At 43.3% G+C, this 17,315-nt stretch overlaps 1 protein-coding gene across 2 annotated transcripts in view; it reads left to right on the top strand.

The window, feature by feature from the left end:
- The window catches only part of ANO4 (anoctamin 4), a 163,154-nt gene that overhangs the window by 133,501 nt on the left and 12,338 nt on the right, over positions 1 to 17,315 (top strand). For both annotated transcript variants that reach the window (XM_068142729.1, XM_068142731.1), the window contains exons 18-23: positions 4,070 to 4,106; positions 7,289 to 7,400; positions 8,764 to 8,821; positions 11,617 to 11,714; positions 14,745 to 14,887; positions 16,716 to 16,868. In XM_068142729.1, coding sequence (XP_067998830.1) covers positions 4,070 to 4,106; positions 7,289 to 7,400; positions 8,764 to 8,821; positions 11,617 to 11,714; positions 14,745 to 14,887; positions 16,716 to 16,868 — 601 coding nt within the window. The remainder of the gene's footprint in view (positions 1 to 4,069; positions 4,107 to 7,288; positions 7,401 to 8,763; positions 8,822 to 11,616; positions 11,715 to 14,744; positions 14,888 to 16,715; positions 16,869 to 17,315) is intronic.

Below are 17,315 nucleotides of genomic sequence, written 5' to 3'. Positions count from 1 at the left end.
AACACGTCTTCCATCGGCTGCTCTTGACAAGGGATGTGTGGCCTTTTACTATCAGCTCTTTGTCATTTTTGCATTTTGTGGGGGATGAGAGATTAACCTACAAACCTCAGGTACTGTAGCCAGTGTGGAGTGGCTTTATCGAGTCAGTAGCAAGAGTCTTCTGTTAAAGCATGTTAGGTTGTTAGGTCTTTGCTCCAGGAGATCTGCTGACTTCGTTCCTAGGGGAAGTATGAGATGTTATTTTGGACCTGCACAGTTCCAAATGCTAGCTTGAAGACTGCTTGCTTTTCTGTGCAATACCCAGGCATTTCCACCATCAAGACAATTAGCTTTAACAGTCTCTCATTTATATAGCAGGAAACTCCCAGCGGCTTTGCTTCAGGACTTCACTTCTCCCTCTGGTATAAGCAGGACTGCATTGGTCACTAGGACAGTCTCTCAAGAACTGTTGATTTTCCTACATTTTCCCTAAGGTGGAACTGCAGGCTGAGGAAGGGCAGAAAGAAGAGGTGGATGCTGTTATTCTCCCTGAATTTCTACTGAGGGCCATCTTTCATGTGTTTGGTGTGGGGTTTTATTTGTTTATTGTTCATTGCCTGCAGGGTTTGGGGGTTGTCTGTAATCCACCTAGAGCACACAGTAAGCACAGAAGAAATAGAACTATAAATACCTGTGTCAGGAGAGCCTCTGTTTCCAAGCCCTCAGTAAAAGTCATTGTATATGCAGTCAAGCAGCACCAAAGAAATACTGCAGATGTGAAAATATTTGGATCTTAGAGTTTTACAGCTTAAAGAAGTTGGTTTTTAAGTAATGGAAGATGGCTTGAAGGTGCCTTTTGAGAAACTTTATTTCCTGTGATACATCAACCAAGTAAAGCACTGCAAAGACAGACTTCTTAAGAAAGCCTTGTGTTCATTACCATGCAATAAACCACAGCCTTAGAACTGGATATAGCTCAGGGAAACAAAAGGCCCCCAAAATATGAAACTGCAGGAGCTTTTCAGAAGGGCTTAGGAACATAATCCCTCGCTTCCCATGATGGATTAATGAAGTTTACTGAAGGGCAGTGGTGGAATTTCTGTTGGGAAAAATCAAAAATCCTCAGCAGCAATTCAGGCAGCTGAATCCTCCACAAACTGTGACTCAGGAGAAGTGGCAGAAGAGCAAGCAAAGATACGTCAAAACGGAGCAGGATGGACACAGCAGGGAATTCACTCCTGGGAAGCCTGGACTGAAAAAAAACCAAAGCAGTGATTCTGATATGAGTTGACAATCTCTCTAAGCATCAGGGGAAAGGTCTAGACCACAAGTAACTTCTAGGCTGGATGATCTGAGAGCGAGGCACATACGCTGAAATATCCATCTGACCAAAACAAAATTACCTTCAGTCATAACGTCTCCCAGCTAATCCTGCAGCCTGACTGGGGAACAATCATTGGCTTTCCCTAGGTTAATAAAACCTGTTAATTCCAGTGGTATCACCCATAGGAAAAATGAACACAGAACAGAATATGATCATAAGGCCCTGTGGGACTCATAGAGATGTAGCAGATAATTATATTCAACCATTGTTAACAGAATCTCTAACACTGTCTCACTGCTCCAGAAGGAATAGCAACAAAAGGCAGTTTTAATGCTCCCTCTGCAGAGCAATGTACACTTGTAAAATAGCACATTCCCTGCTGGGATCAGGATATAAACCACCTAGAAATTTAGCACTTCTACAGTTGCCCTTAAGAGATGCTTTTAAACCACCCCAAGAAGAAACTACATTTTTCACTACTTCAAACAAAACTATTTACTCCAAAAGCAGCAAAAAGCTATTCTAAGTCAGAAGCTGTTGTTAAAATGGATGAGAGAACTCAGGATTGCTTCAGTTATTAAGCAGGCATTTGAGCTGTAAGTTGAACATAACACTGTTTTAACAAGAGTTTATTACTGCAAATGGGGAGAAGCATTGTTAATATGGACTTTAGGAGTAAGCACTTATGTCTGCAGTATGAGGAGCTTTGTATCCCTGTATGCATCACTGGGAGTTAAGGATGCTTAGTGTTTTGTGGGAACAGGCTTCAGAATCATTTGGTCTCTTCTCCCAGGCAACCAGCACCAGAGCAAGAGGACACAGCCTCAAACTGCACCAGGGGAAGTTTAGGCTTGAGGTGAGGAGAAAGTTCTTCACAGAGAGCATTGTTAGCCATTGGAATGTGCTGCCCAGGGAGGTGATGGAGTCACCGTCCCTGGAGGTGTTCAAGAGGGGATTGGACGTGACACTTGGTGCCATGGTTTAGTAGTCATGAGGTCTTTTTGATCTTTGAGGTCTTTTCCAACCTTATTGATTCTATGAGTCTATGAAACCACTGTATTCATTTACACTAATGGTGATATTGGTGGTGATGTGTTTTATAGGTTCAAAACCCCCTTTGCAAATGCTAGTTGTGAAAACCCCTCCAAGTTTTTGTGAGCATTATGAAGTTAGCAGTCTCCCAGAGAGTTTGTGAGCATGCTGAATCATAGAATCTATGCTAAATCATAGAATCAACCAGGTTGGAAAAGACCTCAGAAATCATCAAGTCCAACCTATTACCTAATACCTAACACCTCATGACAACTAAACCATGGCTCCAATCCTTTTTTGGACAGCTTCAGCGATGGTGACTCCACCACCTCCCTGGGCAGCACATTCCAATGGCCAATCTCTCTTTCTGGGAAGAACTTCGTCCTAACATCCAGCCTAAACTTCCCCTGGCTCAGTTTTGAGACTGTGTCCTCTTGTTCTGGTGCTGGTTGCCTGGGAGAAGAGACCAACCCCTGCCTGTCTACAACCACCTTTCAGGTAGCTGTAGAGAGCAATAAGGTCTCTCCTGAGCCTCTCCCTCTCCAGGCAAAACAACCCCAGCTCCATACCTCATAGAAATCAAAGGTTAGCTCCAGGTTGTCAGGCTCCATGGTCTGGATTGTGTACTCGATCCATGGGTCTGGCTGCAGAGCATAGCTGCAGTCGGGCTGCGAGTGCCGGCACTTGTATTCGTTGCTGCTGATCAAGGAGAACTCCACAGTATTGGCCATTTTCTGAGGGACAGTAGGGGATGTTTTCTCTTCCTCATCTTCCTCCAAGCCTTCTAGAGTCAGTTATACTCTAAACCTTGATGAATGTACCCCTCAGGATTTAGGGCAATGCCACTGTCTCAGAGTAACAAATGTGTCTGTTGGTGAGGATTGCTAAACACTCCCTGAAGCAGCCCTGTCTCCTCGGTGTCTTTCTTTCAGCACCAAAAAAAATAATAATAATTAATAAATCCCAAACAACCCCCTCAAAAAAAAAAAAAAAAAAGCCCAAAATACCTAACCCACCAGAGCATGACCTTTCTAGGGTGGATTTTTTGGTGGGATAGAATCATAGAATCAATAAGGTTGGAAAATACCTCAAAGATCATCAAGTCCTACCTGTCACCTCATGACTACTAAACCATGGCACCAAGTGCCATGTCCAATCTCCTCTTGAACACCTTCAGGGGCAGTGACTCCACCACCTCCCTGGGCAGCACATTCCAATGGCTAACAACTCTCTCTGTGAAGTACTTTCTCCTCACCTCCAGCCTAAACTTCCCCTGGTGCAGTTTGAGGCTGTGTCCTCTGATTGCCAGGGAGAAGAGACCAATCCCCTCCTGGCTACAACCTCCCTTCAGGTAGTTGTAGACAGCAATAAGGTCTCCCATAGAATGAGGCATGAGAAAACCCAAAATTCCAGTTAAGCTATTGCTTTCCTTTGTGTTTTTGGAAAGATTCTCTCACCCTTTTTCGCTGTGTATGTAAAACAGGGACAGTGATAGCATTTTTCCCCCACTCCCTCCACATATTGTAGATGAAAAGAGCTGGCTATAGCCTTACAAATAGTTGTGTTGGTTGGTTGATTGTGAAATTGCTGTATGGTTTTGTTATCATATCAGACCGTCACAAAGACCATCTGCATGTCAGATGTGACATGTAAGAGCAGTTAATCCACCTGAAAAGCAGTTCTGTATCCTTAAGGTGGTTACATATCTAAGAGGCTGCTTCTTCTCTGTTACAGCTGTATGAAAAGGTTGCTCTTTTCCTGACAAATTTAGGTAAGCAATTTTTTGGTCCCCTCTACTATGCTAGCATTTATCCTGTATAAATATGAATGTCCTTAATTAATCTGCAATCTAGATGAGTAAATGGGTTTCTTAAGTGTATAATGAAGGAGCATATAATCTAAACTGTAGCATTATTCCATCAGTGCTGACATTACCTAGCTGCCATGCTTGTTCCTTGTTCCAAACCCCTGCTTTGTGAGAACTTGTTCTTTTTGGGGGAAAAGCATGAGTTTTCAGAATGGCTCAGCACTCACAGCCCTCAGGTTTTATGAAGGCTTGGAAACCGCAGGATCACTTCTGGAAGCCAAATTTCTAGCTTGAAACTAAGGTACTTCTTGCCAATCATATGCCTTTAAGAGGAGCAGTAATCAGGAAGGAAAACCACTAGATGACTCATCAACTCTACCAGCACCTAAACCCTACTGGTGCTCTAAATTTCAGTAACCTCTTTTGAGATCACCCATTAAAGTGATCTTTCTGCTAGAGTAAGGGCAATGCTTTCTAAGGACAGTGTGTACTGTCAATGGAGTAGCAATGCTATAGACTCACAGATTGCATTGGGTTGGAAGGGACCCTCAAAGGTCATCTTGTCCAACCCCCCTGCAGTGAGCAGGGACGTCTCCAATGAGACCAGGGTGCCCAGGGTCACACTAAGTCTGGTCTTCAGTGTCTCCAAGGATGGGGTCTCAACCACATCCATGGCTCAGGCAGAGTCTCTGGAGATCCTGATCCTGATGAGAGGATGCAGTGGTTGAGGGCAATGGGCAATGGCTCCTTAGTGTCAAGAGGCCTGAAATGAGACTTTTTCAGAGGGCCTAGGAAGTGAACCATATCCCAGTATGTGTAGGAATGGTTTGAGGAGATTACTTTGAGTTTCTGGGTACCCATGTACACTGATGTTCACTAAGGTATCTTGGACCAGATGGACAACTTCTGGTGTCTGCTCAGAGGAAACACACAGCTACCTTTAGCTGTTGTCAGAGCTTTTCTACATCTGGGAAGTCCTAAGCGATGTGCTCCAAGTATCTCTGTGTAGGACAGAATTTTGTGCTGTCGGTTTTATTACACAGAAAGGTCTCATTTGTATGCTGTAAATTTAAAATCTGTTTGCCTTCCTGTATCCATGGAAAAGGTACCTGCTAGTTACAGCTGAGAAATATGTCTTTCAAGAATGTAATTTGCACAGGCTATGCCTTTTTACACCTGTGGACATTAAAATATGGTCTAGAGACCTTGAAGCTTGATTACTTTCTGCCAGGTTGTCACCAAGGTAAGTCTGCTCCTTGTAGTCCCTGCAGAAAGCACTTGTGTGGAAGCTCAGTGGGTCAGGCTGCTCTGACCATGTTCAGACTCTTTTGTGGTTTTTACTCTGATGGCTTAAGTAGCTGATTTGTTTTGAATGATCTTTACCAGCGTACAAAACTCAGAGTGGGACTGGCTGCAATTACATGACCTTTCCAGAGCTCATGTCTGAGCTACTCCAGAGCACTGCCATTGTCTCTGATGGGCATATGAGCAGAGCTTCAGCTGCAGCAGCCTTTGTTAAAGTCAGGCTTGTCCTTCCCACAGACTGGCATCAATGATCTTTTCCTCCTTCCTGATTAGCTAAACATTTGTGTACTGGCACACACACAAACTTGGGTTCCTTGATAGGCATTTCCAAAGCGCTAACAGGGTTCTTAATTTATGATTTATGATCTGCTTTATGGTTGCGGTGGGTTGAAAATTCCCCCTTCCCCCCCCCCCCCCCAATATTCAATTTGCCAGACCAGCTCAGCTGGAAGCAAATAAAAGCTGTATTACAAGCAAAGCTACAATCTACAATGGAATGCAATGAACATGTGCAAAATATACAGTATTTATCCTATTTATAGGTATTTGCAATTAATGAACACCACAAGGACCCCCCCTGGTCAAAAACCAGGGGAGCTGCTAATAGCTTCTCCCTCCTTGCCCCCCCTTGCCCTGTCTCACACAAAAGGGACAAGGGAAAGGAGCAGAGAGATATTTTGTTAGGCTTAGCCAAAACAACGCAGCCAAGGTCAAGCAGATGCCAGTTAGTATCTCCCAGCCCAAGGAAGCCAGAAGAGAGAGAAATTATTTACCAAACTATTTCTTCTGGTAGATAACTCTCTGATGGGAATGTTTAGAACTATCATTGTTTTCCTTTTCACACCCAAGAGTGATTTATTTACATTTTACCACTTTTCAGTTCAAGACCTGTGAAAATTTTAAAGGCATAGCCTAAAGCTACCACAGTGGTTTTGTGGATGCACCTATGATGAAATGTCCTCATGAGTAAGCTCTAATTAAAGAGAACCTGGTTTATTCTTGTCATTTCTGTACTGCCAGGGCTTTACTGGAGGCTCCTATGGAAGTAGTGTTTGAGTACTACCACTATGATACTCTGACTCACCATTAGTACCTCCACTACTCCTCTGATTGCTGTTGTTCACAGCAATGCTTGACTGTTGGCTCCTACCAACTAGAAAGCAGTTCCAGGATGTGGCACTGATGTGTTGGTATAGAAGTTGTTTTGCTGACTTCTGTCTTGATGTCTCTTTAGATGGGGATTAAGGGAAGAATGTATCTTCCCCTTTCCCTTCTGCCACACCCCATCTGTGGCTAAATATTTTCTCTCAAGTCTTCTGTAATGAGTTCCCTGAGACAGGGAAGGGGAGCCATGCACTCACCAATGGCTCTGTAGAATCCTTATGTGCCAGCATGGTGGGAAAATCCATGAAATAGAATTGGAAGGAGGGTTTGCTCCAGTTCAGTATGACAGCTGTAACAAAAAGGCACACACACAGAGCTCCTACTGGGGTGCTTTCTGGGAATGTCATTATAGTAGAGTGCAGAAAAGGAAACAAGAGAACAGCCTGAGCCTGCAAAGCACACAGGAGCCTATGAGGGATGTTTAATGTACACATTATCTTGACCACATAATTACACTCTGCCAGGAATATCATTATCCAGATATTAAGAGAGCTTTCTAAGTCTTTACAAACTCACCTCTTGTGTTCTGATTTGGGGAACAATTTCTTCCATCATCTTATATTTTGAAATCCCCAGGCTAATTTGCAGACGCATAGCCAGCTGTGATAGGTGTGTGCAGCCTTTGTGCAGAGGTTACTCTGACCAACCCCCTGAAACTCTGCTCTCTTTCTTCACAGAGCAGCCTCGTACCGAATCCGAGTGGGAGAACAGCTTCACCCTGAAAATGTTTCTCTTCCAGTTTGTCAATCTGAACAGCTCTACCTTTTATATAGCATTCTTCCTTGGAAGGTAGGATTGCTGTCTACACCCTCAAAATCAAGTAGAGAGAAGAACTAAAATTGTCTGCAATGAAACAAGAGGGGGCCACAGTATCACACAGCTCAAAATGGAAATTCCACACTAGCAAAGCAGGACAGATTGCAGTTTTGTTTTGCTTCCTGAAGCCCAGAGGCAAAGGTAGTTTTGAGTGCCTAGCATCACATTGGCTCAGTGCTAACTTTTAACAACTCCACTACTAGGTATTGATGAGTCCCACAGTATCACATGTGTGTAGAATGGAATGGAATGGCATGGAATGGAATATAATAGAGTGGAATATAATGGAGTGGAGTGGAGTAGAGTAGAGTAGAACAGAATAGAATTAGGATAGGATAGAATAGAATCAGAATAGAATAAGGTAGAATAGAAATGGAATAGAATAGGATAGGATAGGGATGGGATAGAATAGGATGGGATAGGATGGGATAGAATAGAATAGGATGGGATAGAATAGAATGGAATGGAATGGATCCAACTGCCTGAATACTTTGTTGCTTCTATTATATGATTTGAACTGTTAAGAATATAATTTGGGTTTTTTTTCCTGCAGAAAATTATGTTTGTATGTGTGTATATATATTTGTACATCTTTTTCTGCAAGTTCCCTAAAAGCAAAAGAAGATTCTTTGAGCAGAGAAAGCTTGAGCAGAAGAATCCATCAATATGGATTATTTGCACATAGGGAAGTTGTCAGACACCATCACTGGAGGTGTTCAGGAGGAGACTTCATAGGGTGCTTGGTTGTATGGGTTAGTTGATTAGGTGGTGTTGGATGATGGGTTGGACACGATGATCTTGAAGGTCTCTTCCAACCTGGTCTGGTCTGGTCTGGTCTATTCTATTCTATTCTATTCTATTCTATTCTATTCTATTCTATTCTATTCTATTCTATTCTATTCTATTCTATTCTAACATATGGGAGAACATTGAGAAATTTGTGTTTTCCTACTGGAAACAAACATTTTCAGTGATTTCTCAGAAAGGCAGATATCACAGCCCACATTATGGTGTAAAGAAATTGTCTGGCAGTTGACAGCCATTTTCCAAACTGAAATGAGGAGCTGTATTCAGACTCTCTCTCTTCTTTATATATACTGCAAAACCAACAGCAGAATGTTTGGAATTGAAATATACCCTGAGGTAAAAATTGGCTCTGTCCTTCGTGAAGATTACTCTGGGAATTCCCCAAAGCATTTTGCAGCATAACATCCTTTTTTCAGTACTATCACTCAGGCTTAGAGGGCACCAGATTAAAGCAGCAGAGTGAGCTTTCTTTTACTAAGGTGAGCAGGCTGCTTACACAACATAGTTGATGTATATTCCTGTGTTAAAGATTTACAGGACACCCTGGTGCCTACTTAAGGCTGATAAACCGGTGGAGACTGGAAGAGGTGAGTGCTCACTAACTGATTTATCAGCTGTCCACAGCTGCAGTGAATGCAAGCAGAGGCAGACATGTAACTTTGTCTAGGTAGTTTTGAGTGTTCAGTTTTTAGTTGCTGTCTAATTCCACACTACTGACACTACCATCTGCTATAAAACCCTCTATTTATTGATATATACTGATACATGTATTGCCTTTTTCAGTGCTGGCAGTTTTCAGTGTTTGCATCACATGTGGATAGTGCTACCAAATAGTGCTACCAAATGGCTCAAATCTTACTCACATTTTCACACAGAAAATATTTCATCCTTGAAATGAATCATTCAGTGATGAATCTGACAACTTTTTATTTCTAAAAAGATTCTTTCTTCTCAGCTTTTCTAGCCTTACTAATCAGGGAGAACATTAACTTAGAAACCCAGACACATAAAATGTACTTAAAAGTTGACTAAAACAACTGAACAAGCGTCCCCAAAGACCTCCTGGCATAGTGTTCCATGTCTATAAAAACCAAGTGGATTTGAGAGCAATGAGGAGCTGGCTTTGCAAGTCACTCAGGGACCACCCTCATTTCTTTGTGCAAATACATTCAGAATTCAAAATCCATTTGCCAGTAATTCGAGGTGAGCAGCAGCAGTCCATGAAGCAGTCCTCTAGTTTCCAGGCTGCTATTTGCACACTCAGATCCCATCATTTCTTTTCTGCTTCACAGCTGAATGACTGAAACAACTTTGCAAATACATGACGAATGGCAAGTGGAAAAATGCAGGTCTTACACTGCCAAGGTGAATTTACCAACAATTCCAGAAATAGAGATATTTTGGTTCATGAAGAGCCACCCAAATGCTGTTCAAGAGGGGGTTGGACGTGGCATTTGGTGCCATGGTCTAGCCATGAAGTCTGTGGTGACAGGTTGGACTCAATGATCTTTGAGGTCTCTTCCAACCTTGGTGATACTGTGCTATCAAAAATAAGGAGGAATTGTTTGAAAATGCCACCCTAACTCTGAAGTGGTGGATTCTGTGCATTCAGTGAAAGAATACTCTATAAATGGGCAGACAGAAGTAAACTGAGCATCCTTTCAAAGTCTGAGAGGGTCTGACCTGGCCTTGCAGCCTGCTGCTGCCAAAGGAAGACAGTTTTGCTCTTCCTTAGTGCCTTCCCCCAGAAGTTTGCCTCTTTTTCTTCCTTTGCACTGGCTCTGGCTTGTTCCAGCCCCATGAAGAACTCACTCAATTCAGCCTGTATCAGCAGGAAACTCTTCAGTAATTCTCTCTGAATTACTTTTCTTATGAATTACTGGGCTGAATCTCTCAGAGGGATCAGAGAACAGAGAAAGAACCTCACCTCTGTAGGAGCAGAGATGGGAGGAATAAAAGAAGCAGGTTTGGGAGGGAAGTGCAAAAGTGAGGTGTTGCATGTTGGGTCAATTGCTGGTGGAAACTACAATTAGTAGTCCCTACTACTTTGATTTTTCTCCAGAGGGGGAACAAATAAATAAAAGAGGGAAAAAAGTCTAATAATATTGACCTTATTGGTCATGTCTGTGCTAGGTCTTCTTGGGAACCTAACTGACAATGTACTGCTCAGATATCCCTCCAAAAGTGTTCTCATCATCTATTGGATGAAGTCAAGTATAAGACATTTAATAACATGACATAGTGTAGTCCAATGTCCAGAGGCACAATCAAACCATAATTTATACATGAGTGATGTTATGGTTGTAACATCACTGCCCCTTCATTTAATACTGCACCTACCTCTCTCAGGTTATATTGGCTCATGTGACTGATTCCTAAGAATGGAAGCATGATGATTTAATAACAATGCCAGAGAAGTTAATTTTGCAAACCAAAGCAAAACAACCCAATAGCTATCTGCAACCCTGATAATCTAAGAAAGCTGAATGGCAAACCTCAGCAGGACCCAGGTTCTGAGCACTGTGTAATGCAGTATGTGTAAGAAATTCGTATCACATTTTGTTCCAGGTCATAACTAATCTTTCCTCAGTAAAAGCTGTAAAGAAGCAGTTCCAGTTCTATGGCAGTGAGCTGTTCAACTAACCCACTTGGACTCCACTGTTTGGATGCACACAGGAAATTGTGCAAATGCTGTGTGGAGGGCAAAAAATGTTTTGGTCCTTTTATGTTTCTTCCAATACTAGATAAAAAACTGATGAATTACCTAAATCTGTACTAGCTGAGCACTTCTCCCCAAAGCAGCATCACTTCTTCAAGGGCTGGAGCCACTGCTAAAGTGAGCAAGCATTCAGCAAGAGTCATTAGGAACTGGATTTTGACAGAGATTTTTAGTTCTTCAAGGAGAGAAAAGATTTGCATGGTCCACTCAGTCACACATATCAAATGGTACTCAATAAGCAGCACTAGGTCTATCCTCTCGACACAAACTCTTTGCTCTGTTCAGCCAGGAGGAATTTTCTCTTCATTCTCTGTACCAGCAAAGTCAACACCCCAAAAACTATTGAAATCATTGGAGAAACTTGGTAGCCTTTGCCTCTGTCCCACCCACAACAGATCATAAGATGCACAACAGGTTACAAGCACTAATGTGAACCTTGTATTGGTTTCAGCTCATTTTGATCTCTGCAGAGAATTAGATGACAGGCTTAAAAAGCTTGATGGTATGATACAGCCTCATATGTTCCTGTGAGCTTAGGGGGGCTTCCAAGTGGCATTTCATTTCCTTTAAGTAAATTATCTACTATCCCTTTCTAGTCTTTCAGAAGTGCTTTTAAAGCTCAGCATTACTTCTGCTTAACCTTTTGTTTCTTCCTTCCTCCAGTGCCACCCTAGTGGATGCCTTATTGATCTCTGTATGCAGATGGGTATTATCATGGTGTTAAAGCAGACCTGGAATAATTTCATGGAACTGGGCTACCCGTAAGTAAATGTAAATCCTCTATAGCTCACAGAAAAATACTGATTCTATGCTTTCCTTATCGCAGAATCACAGGGGCTGGAAGGGACCAAAAGAGATCATGGAGTCCAGACCCCTGCCAGAGCAGGACCATACAATCTAGCTCAGGTCACACAGGAATGCATCCAGACAGGCCTTGAAAGTCTCCAGAGAAGGAGACTCCATAACCTCTCTGGGAAGCCTGCTCCAGGGCTCTATGACTCTCACAATGAAGTTCCCCCTTGTGTTGAGGTGGAACCTCCTGTGCTGCAGCTTACATTCATTGCTCGTTGTCCTATCACAGGGTGCAAGTGAGCAGAGCCTGACCCCTCCCTCCTGACCCCCAGCCCTCAGATATTTAGAAATAGTTACTAAATCCCCTCTAAGTCTTGTCCAGGCTAAAAAGCCCCAGGTCCCTCAGCCTCTCCTCGCAGGGTAGTGCTCCAGTCCCCTAATCATCCTTGTAGCCCTCCACTGGACCCTCCCCAGGAGATCCCTGTCCCTCTTAAACTGAGGAGCCCAAAACTGGACACAGTACTCAAGATGAGGTCTCACCAGGGCAGAGTAGAGGGGGAGAAGACCCTCCCTCAATCTGCTGGACACACTCCAGTTACACACTGTGCTGGACAGTTATGACCAGTTACATAAAACCCAGCAGTAATTACAACAGCACATTCCCCCTAGGGCAGAGAACTCTTAAGGCAGATTCCCAGATGTGTAGAGATAGGTTGTATTTGATTGTTCGGGTGTTGTTTTTTGCACATAGGTTGCCACAATGAACCTGTAATAGGAATATGAACAAATAAATAAGATATGGGAAGCACTTCATTTCTCTAAGCTCTATTCCATGTTTTAAAACTCCATAAATAGAGCTGTAGGAAGGCTTGCATGTCCTCACACAGGAAGTATTTTATGTATCGTTTTTTAGGCATGCCAGTGAGTTCTAAATTGGATTTCTCTTTGCTGGGCAGTAAAACATGCTGCAGGGGGGGACACACACCAAAAAATAAGAGCTGGAAAAGATGCACTACTGGAATATATACTCCCAGAGATAGAAAAATGTACTGACTGCTATGTAGACAAGTTCCCCAAGTTGATCTTCAGGGTATTATGGAGCTCTGCCCTAGCTGAAAAGGTTGATGAGTATTCATTCCCTATTGCTTCATTTCTTACAGATTAGTACTTAATGAGCATATTTAGTATTTTTAGTATTTAATGAGCATGTATGATTAATGTAGACAGTTGATGCTAGAGACAGTGTGGCAGGTCATCAAGGGAAATCAGCAAGTGTGAAAATATTAGAGAGAGAGCTGACATTGTCAGAAAGTTTGCCCTTGCAGAGTTCAGAGGGATTTGCTTTGCTGCAGGATCCACAGCAGAGCTGCTGCAGTGTTCAGCCCCTCAACTGCAGAAATGTCTTGCAGCAGCGATTTCAGGCAGCCTGGGTGCTGATCCCATCTAGCCGTGATGAGAACTGAGCAAATGATTTCAATGCACAGCACAGCTGGCAATCAGGGTGCTCAGAGCCCACTATGGCTGTCCTCACAAGTTTGCACCTAGCACTGCTTGCCAGGATTTTGCAGCTGCGAAGGCTGGAGAAGGATGGAACAGCAGCAGCAGTATTGATCCTTCTCTTACCAATCCCTGCCTCTTTTGTCAGTTTTCATTAGGACTTTCTGCTACCTACTAACAGGGATTTCAGAGCCTAATAAAGAGCGCAGAAGGGGATTAAAGGAGGTGACTGAAGGAGATGGGAGGAGATAATTTAAGAACAAGTGATTTAATAGGAGTAAATTGCTTCAGGTGACGTCAGCCTTTTCACTTTAGAGTCACAACAATAATCACAGCACAAAACACACAGTCACAACAATGGGGGCTGCCTCAGCTTACTCTGATGAGAGGCCAAACCAGGCCACCGTGGAGGCAACAAGTGAAGCACAGTCAGAGAAAGGCTCCAACCACAACTTTGGAGAAAATCTCTGTCATGGCTTTTTGGTCTTTTGGTTTTGTTTTTTCTCCCACTATCTCTACTAACTGCAACTCACAGAATCACAGATATATCTGATTGGAAGACCTCAAAGGTCATCCAGTCCAATCCTCAACCCAGCACTGAAGAGTCATCACTTAACTGTATCCTAAGCACCAGGACCTCGCCCCAGAGTTGGTGACTCATCTGCTGCCCAGGGCAGACCATGCCAGTGTTTGAGAACCCTCCCAGTGAAGAAATATTTCCTAATATCCCGTCTAAACCTCCCCATGCTCTTTGTTGGCCAAGCCAGTGCAACTCCCTGACCTAGAGAAGCAAGGGTAAGCGCTCACTTCGCTTCTGGTTCAGTGCTTTACACAGTGTTTCTTCGGGACCAGTTTCTTGACTGAACTCCAGTCTAGCTCCCCTGTTTCTTGAGGGGGAGATCAAGCAAGCATTAGCACTCTATTTACTGATTTCTCAGTTAGAGCTCAACTAACTCCACACAGCAATGCATTCTGCCACATACAGAATACAGAAGTAATCAGGTTGGAAAAGAGCTTCAAGATCAAGTCCAACCTATCACCCAACACCATCTAATCAACTAAACCATGGCACTAAGTGCCACATCCAGCCTCTTTTCAAACACCTCCAGTGATGGTGACTCCACCACCTCCCTGGGCAGCACATTCCAATAGCCAATCACTCTTTCTGTGAAGAACTTCTTCCTAACATCCAGCTTAAACCTCCCCTAAACAGAGCCTGAGGTGAGTTGGCATACTGTGCAGAGCAAAAAGAAGGTTAAAAAAATAATGAAAAGATGTTGAAATCCCTCCACCATTCTAACAACATCTAGGCCTGGGTTACAGCTCATCAGCCATATCTGTTTTCATGCCTCCTACGTCATGCCATCAGCCACGTGTATTGCTAATGCTCTGTTTTCCTGTGCATTGGGAAATTAACTTTGCTTAACTCCCAATTCTGTGATAAGTAGCCACTAATGTTATTATTTATCTTGTTTCTTTAATTGTTTGGAAAAAAAATGTAGGCTAATTCAAAACTGGTGGACTAGGAGGAAACTACGACAAGAGTACGGCACACAGAGTAAAGCAAGCTTCCCACAGTGGGAAAAGGACTACAACCTGCAACCCATGAATGCTTATGGACTCTTTGATGAATACCTAGAGATGAGTATGTTACTGATCTTAGTTCTCTCTCTTTCACTAGATTTTAATGGTGTAGCTCTTTTGGTGATGTGGGCTGCTCTACTCTTTAATAAATCATTAAGTTCTTCAGCATGATGATAGTGAGACACTGGCACAGGTTGCCCAGGGAGGTGGTGGAAGCCTCATCCCTGGAGGTTTTTAAGGCCTTGCTGGATGTGGCTGTGAGAAACCTGATCTAGTGTGAGGGGTCCCTGCCCATGGCAGGGGGGTTGGAACTCGATGACCCTTGAGGTCCCTTCCAACCCTAACAGTTCTATGATTCTATGATTAACACATGGAGCTAGAGAGGCTGTAGAATGGTTTTCATTCTTACAGATCAGATGTGAGGAGGAATGGAAGTGGCTTTCTAAGAACCAACCAAACCAGTGTAGCTAGCTCCTCTGCTTCTGGTTTGCTGTCTTTGCATCTATGAAACCCTTCTCGTTCTCACTTTGTGTGGGGAAGGCTGTTTTCTAAACCAGAACCCACCTCTTTGACTGCATACATTTCTGAGGAGCTTTACTGTTGGTTACTAAAGGAAATTCCCTTGGGCTTTTCATTTTTAAGTGCATGGCCCAGACCTTCATGATTCTTTATGTTCTAAATTTGCCATCATTCACTAAGTCACACTTACAAAGTAGATTGCTGCCAGAAGGCATTGCTCTGGCCACAGAAATGGGGAAATAACTGCTCCAAGAAAAGTTAAAGAGCAAGAACCTTTGCACTATGTGACTGCATATGCCATGACTACTTCTTTTTTCTTTTCTCCCTCACACAATCTTTTTTAAATCCATGGGAAATTCAGCAGTGTGAAAGCCCACCTCTAGAAACCTACAGAAACTTTCCAACTGCTGCACATCTGTGTTCAGCCCTAATATTCACAGGCATTGGGAGATCCTTGTTGTTGTTGGAGTAAAAATGTCCCTCTCTAAAGACACAGTTAGTCCACCTCCAAACTCTCCTCCGAATTTCAAAAGCTAGATGTTGCTGTCATCCCAGGAAGAGATCTGCATTCTTGCTGGCAAGGAATGGAACGGAATGGAATGGAATGGGATGGAATGGGATGGGATAGGATAGGATAGAATAGAATAGAATAGACCAGACCAGACCAGACCAGGTTGGAAAAGACCTTTGAGATCATCGAGTCCAACCTATCACCCAACACCATCTAATCAACTTAACCATGGCACCAAGCACCCCATCCAGGCTCTTCCTAAACACCTCCAGTGATGGTGACTCCATCACCTCCCTGGGCAGCACATTCCAATGGCCAATCACTCTTTCTATGAAGAATTTCTTCCTAACCTCCAGCCTAAATCTCCCCTAGCACAGCTTGGGACTGTGTCCTCTTGTTCTAGTGCTGGTTGCCTGGGAGAAGAGACCAACCCCCACCTGGCTGCAACCACCCTTCAGGTAGTTGTAGATGGGAATAAGGTCTCCCCTGAGCCTTCTCTTCTCCAGGCTAAGCAGTCCCAGCTCCCTCAGCCTCTCCTCAGAGGGCTGTGCTCCAGACCCCTCCCCAGCTTTGTTGCCCTTCTCTGGACATGTTGGAGCAACTCAACATCTTTCCTAAACTGAGTGGCCCAGAACTGGACACAGGACTCCAGGTGTGGCCTAACCAGTGCTGAGTACAGGGCAGAATGACTTCCCTGCTCCTGCTGTAGAAACATCAGTAGACAGCGTCACAACAAATGTTTGTACATTTATGCGTGGTGTTTGCATGCATGTATTATCTTAGTCTTTGGGATGAGATCTTAATAGCTATACTGTAACCTTTTCTTGTTTGGTTGTTTGTGGTTTGTTTTTTTCCCTAGTTCTCCAGTTTGGATTCACAACCATTTTTGTGGCAGCTTTTCCACTGGCACCACTTCTGGCCTTACTTAACAATATCATTGAAATTCGGCTGGATGCATACAAATTTGTCACCCAGTGGAGAAGACCTTTAGCTTCAAGAGCCAAAGACATAGGTGAGCTCTTTGTATCTGTGTTTGTTATGTGTGTGTGTTCTTTTTTAAGGCAAAGCCTTGATCACTTCAAGAAAGAGCAGATTTTAGGTATTTTCAGTCACTTTCCTTACTAACAAAACACAATTTAATTGTGCAAATAAAACTTCAGGAATCTAATGCCAGCCTACCTATGGAACTAGTAGTCTATATTGGAAAATGCCTTCTAGTGATTTTCTGGGTGGCTTAACAACCAGGATATTTTAATGAAGTGATCAGTGCTCTCTGCAGGTTTTCCCTTGTGGCAGGCATACTGTGTGAACACATCGCTGCTCAGGTTTGAATCTAATCACCAGACAGAGCAGATGAAACATGAAAGTCAAGTTAAAGCAGGCACCATCCTGTAAGGGATCTGTGTTTTATATTTGCCTGGCCAAAACCAAGCTCCCCTGTGACTCAGAGGCTGTGCCC

Source organism: Melanerpes formicivorus, unplaced genomic scaffold (genome assembly GCF_026170545.1).
Source record: "Melanerpes formicivorus ecotype bairdi unplaced genomic scaffold, bMelFor1.0.p_v2 SCAF_8, whole genome shotgun sequence".
Taxonomy (NCBI): Eukaryota; Metazoa; Chordata; class Aves; order Piciformes; family Picidae; genus Melanerpes; species Melanerpes formicivorus.
The sequence above is the reverse complement of the archived record's forward strand: the minus strand, read 5'-3'. Positions and strand labels throughout refer to the sequence as shown.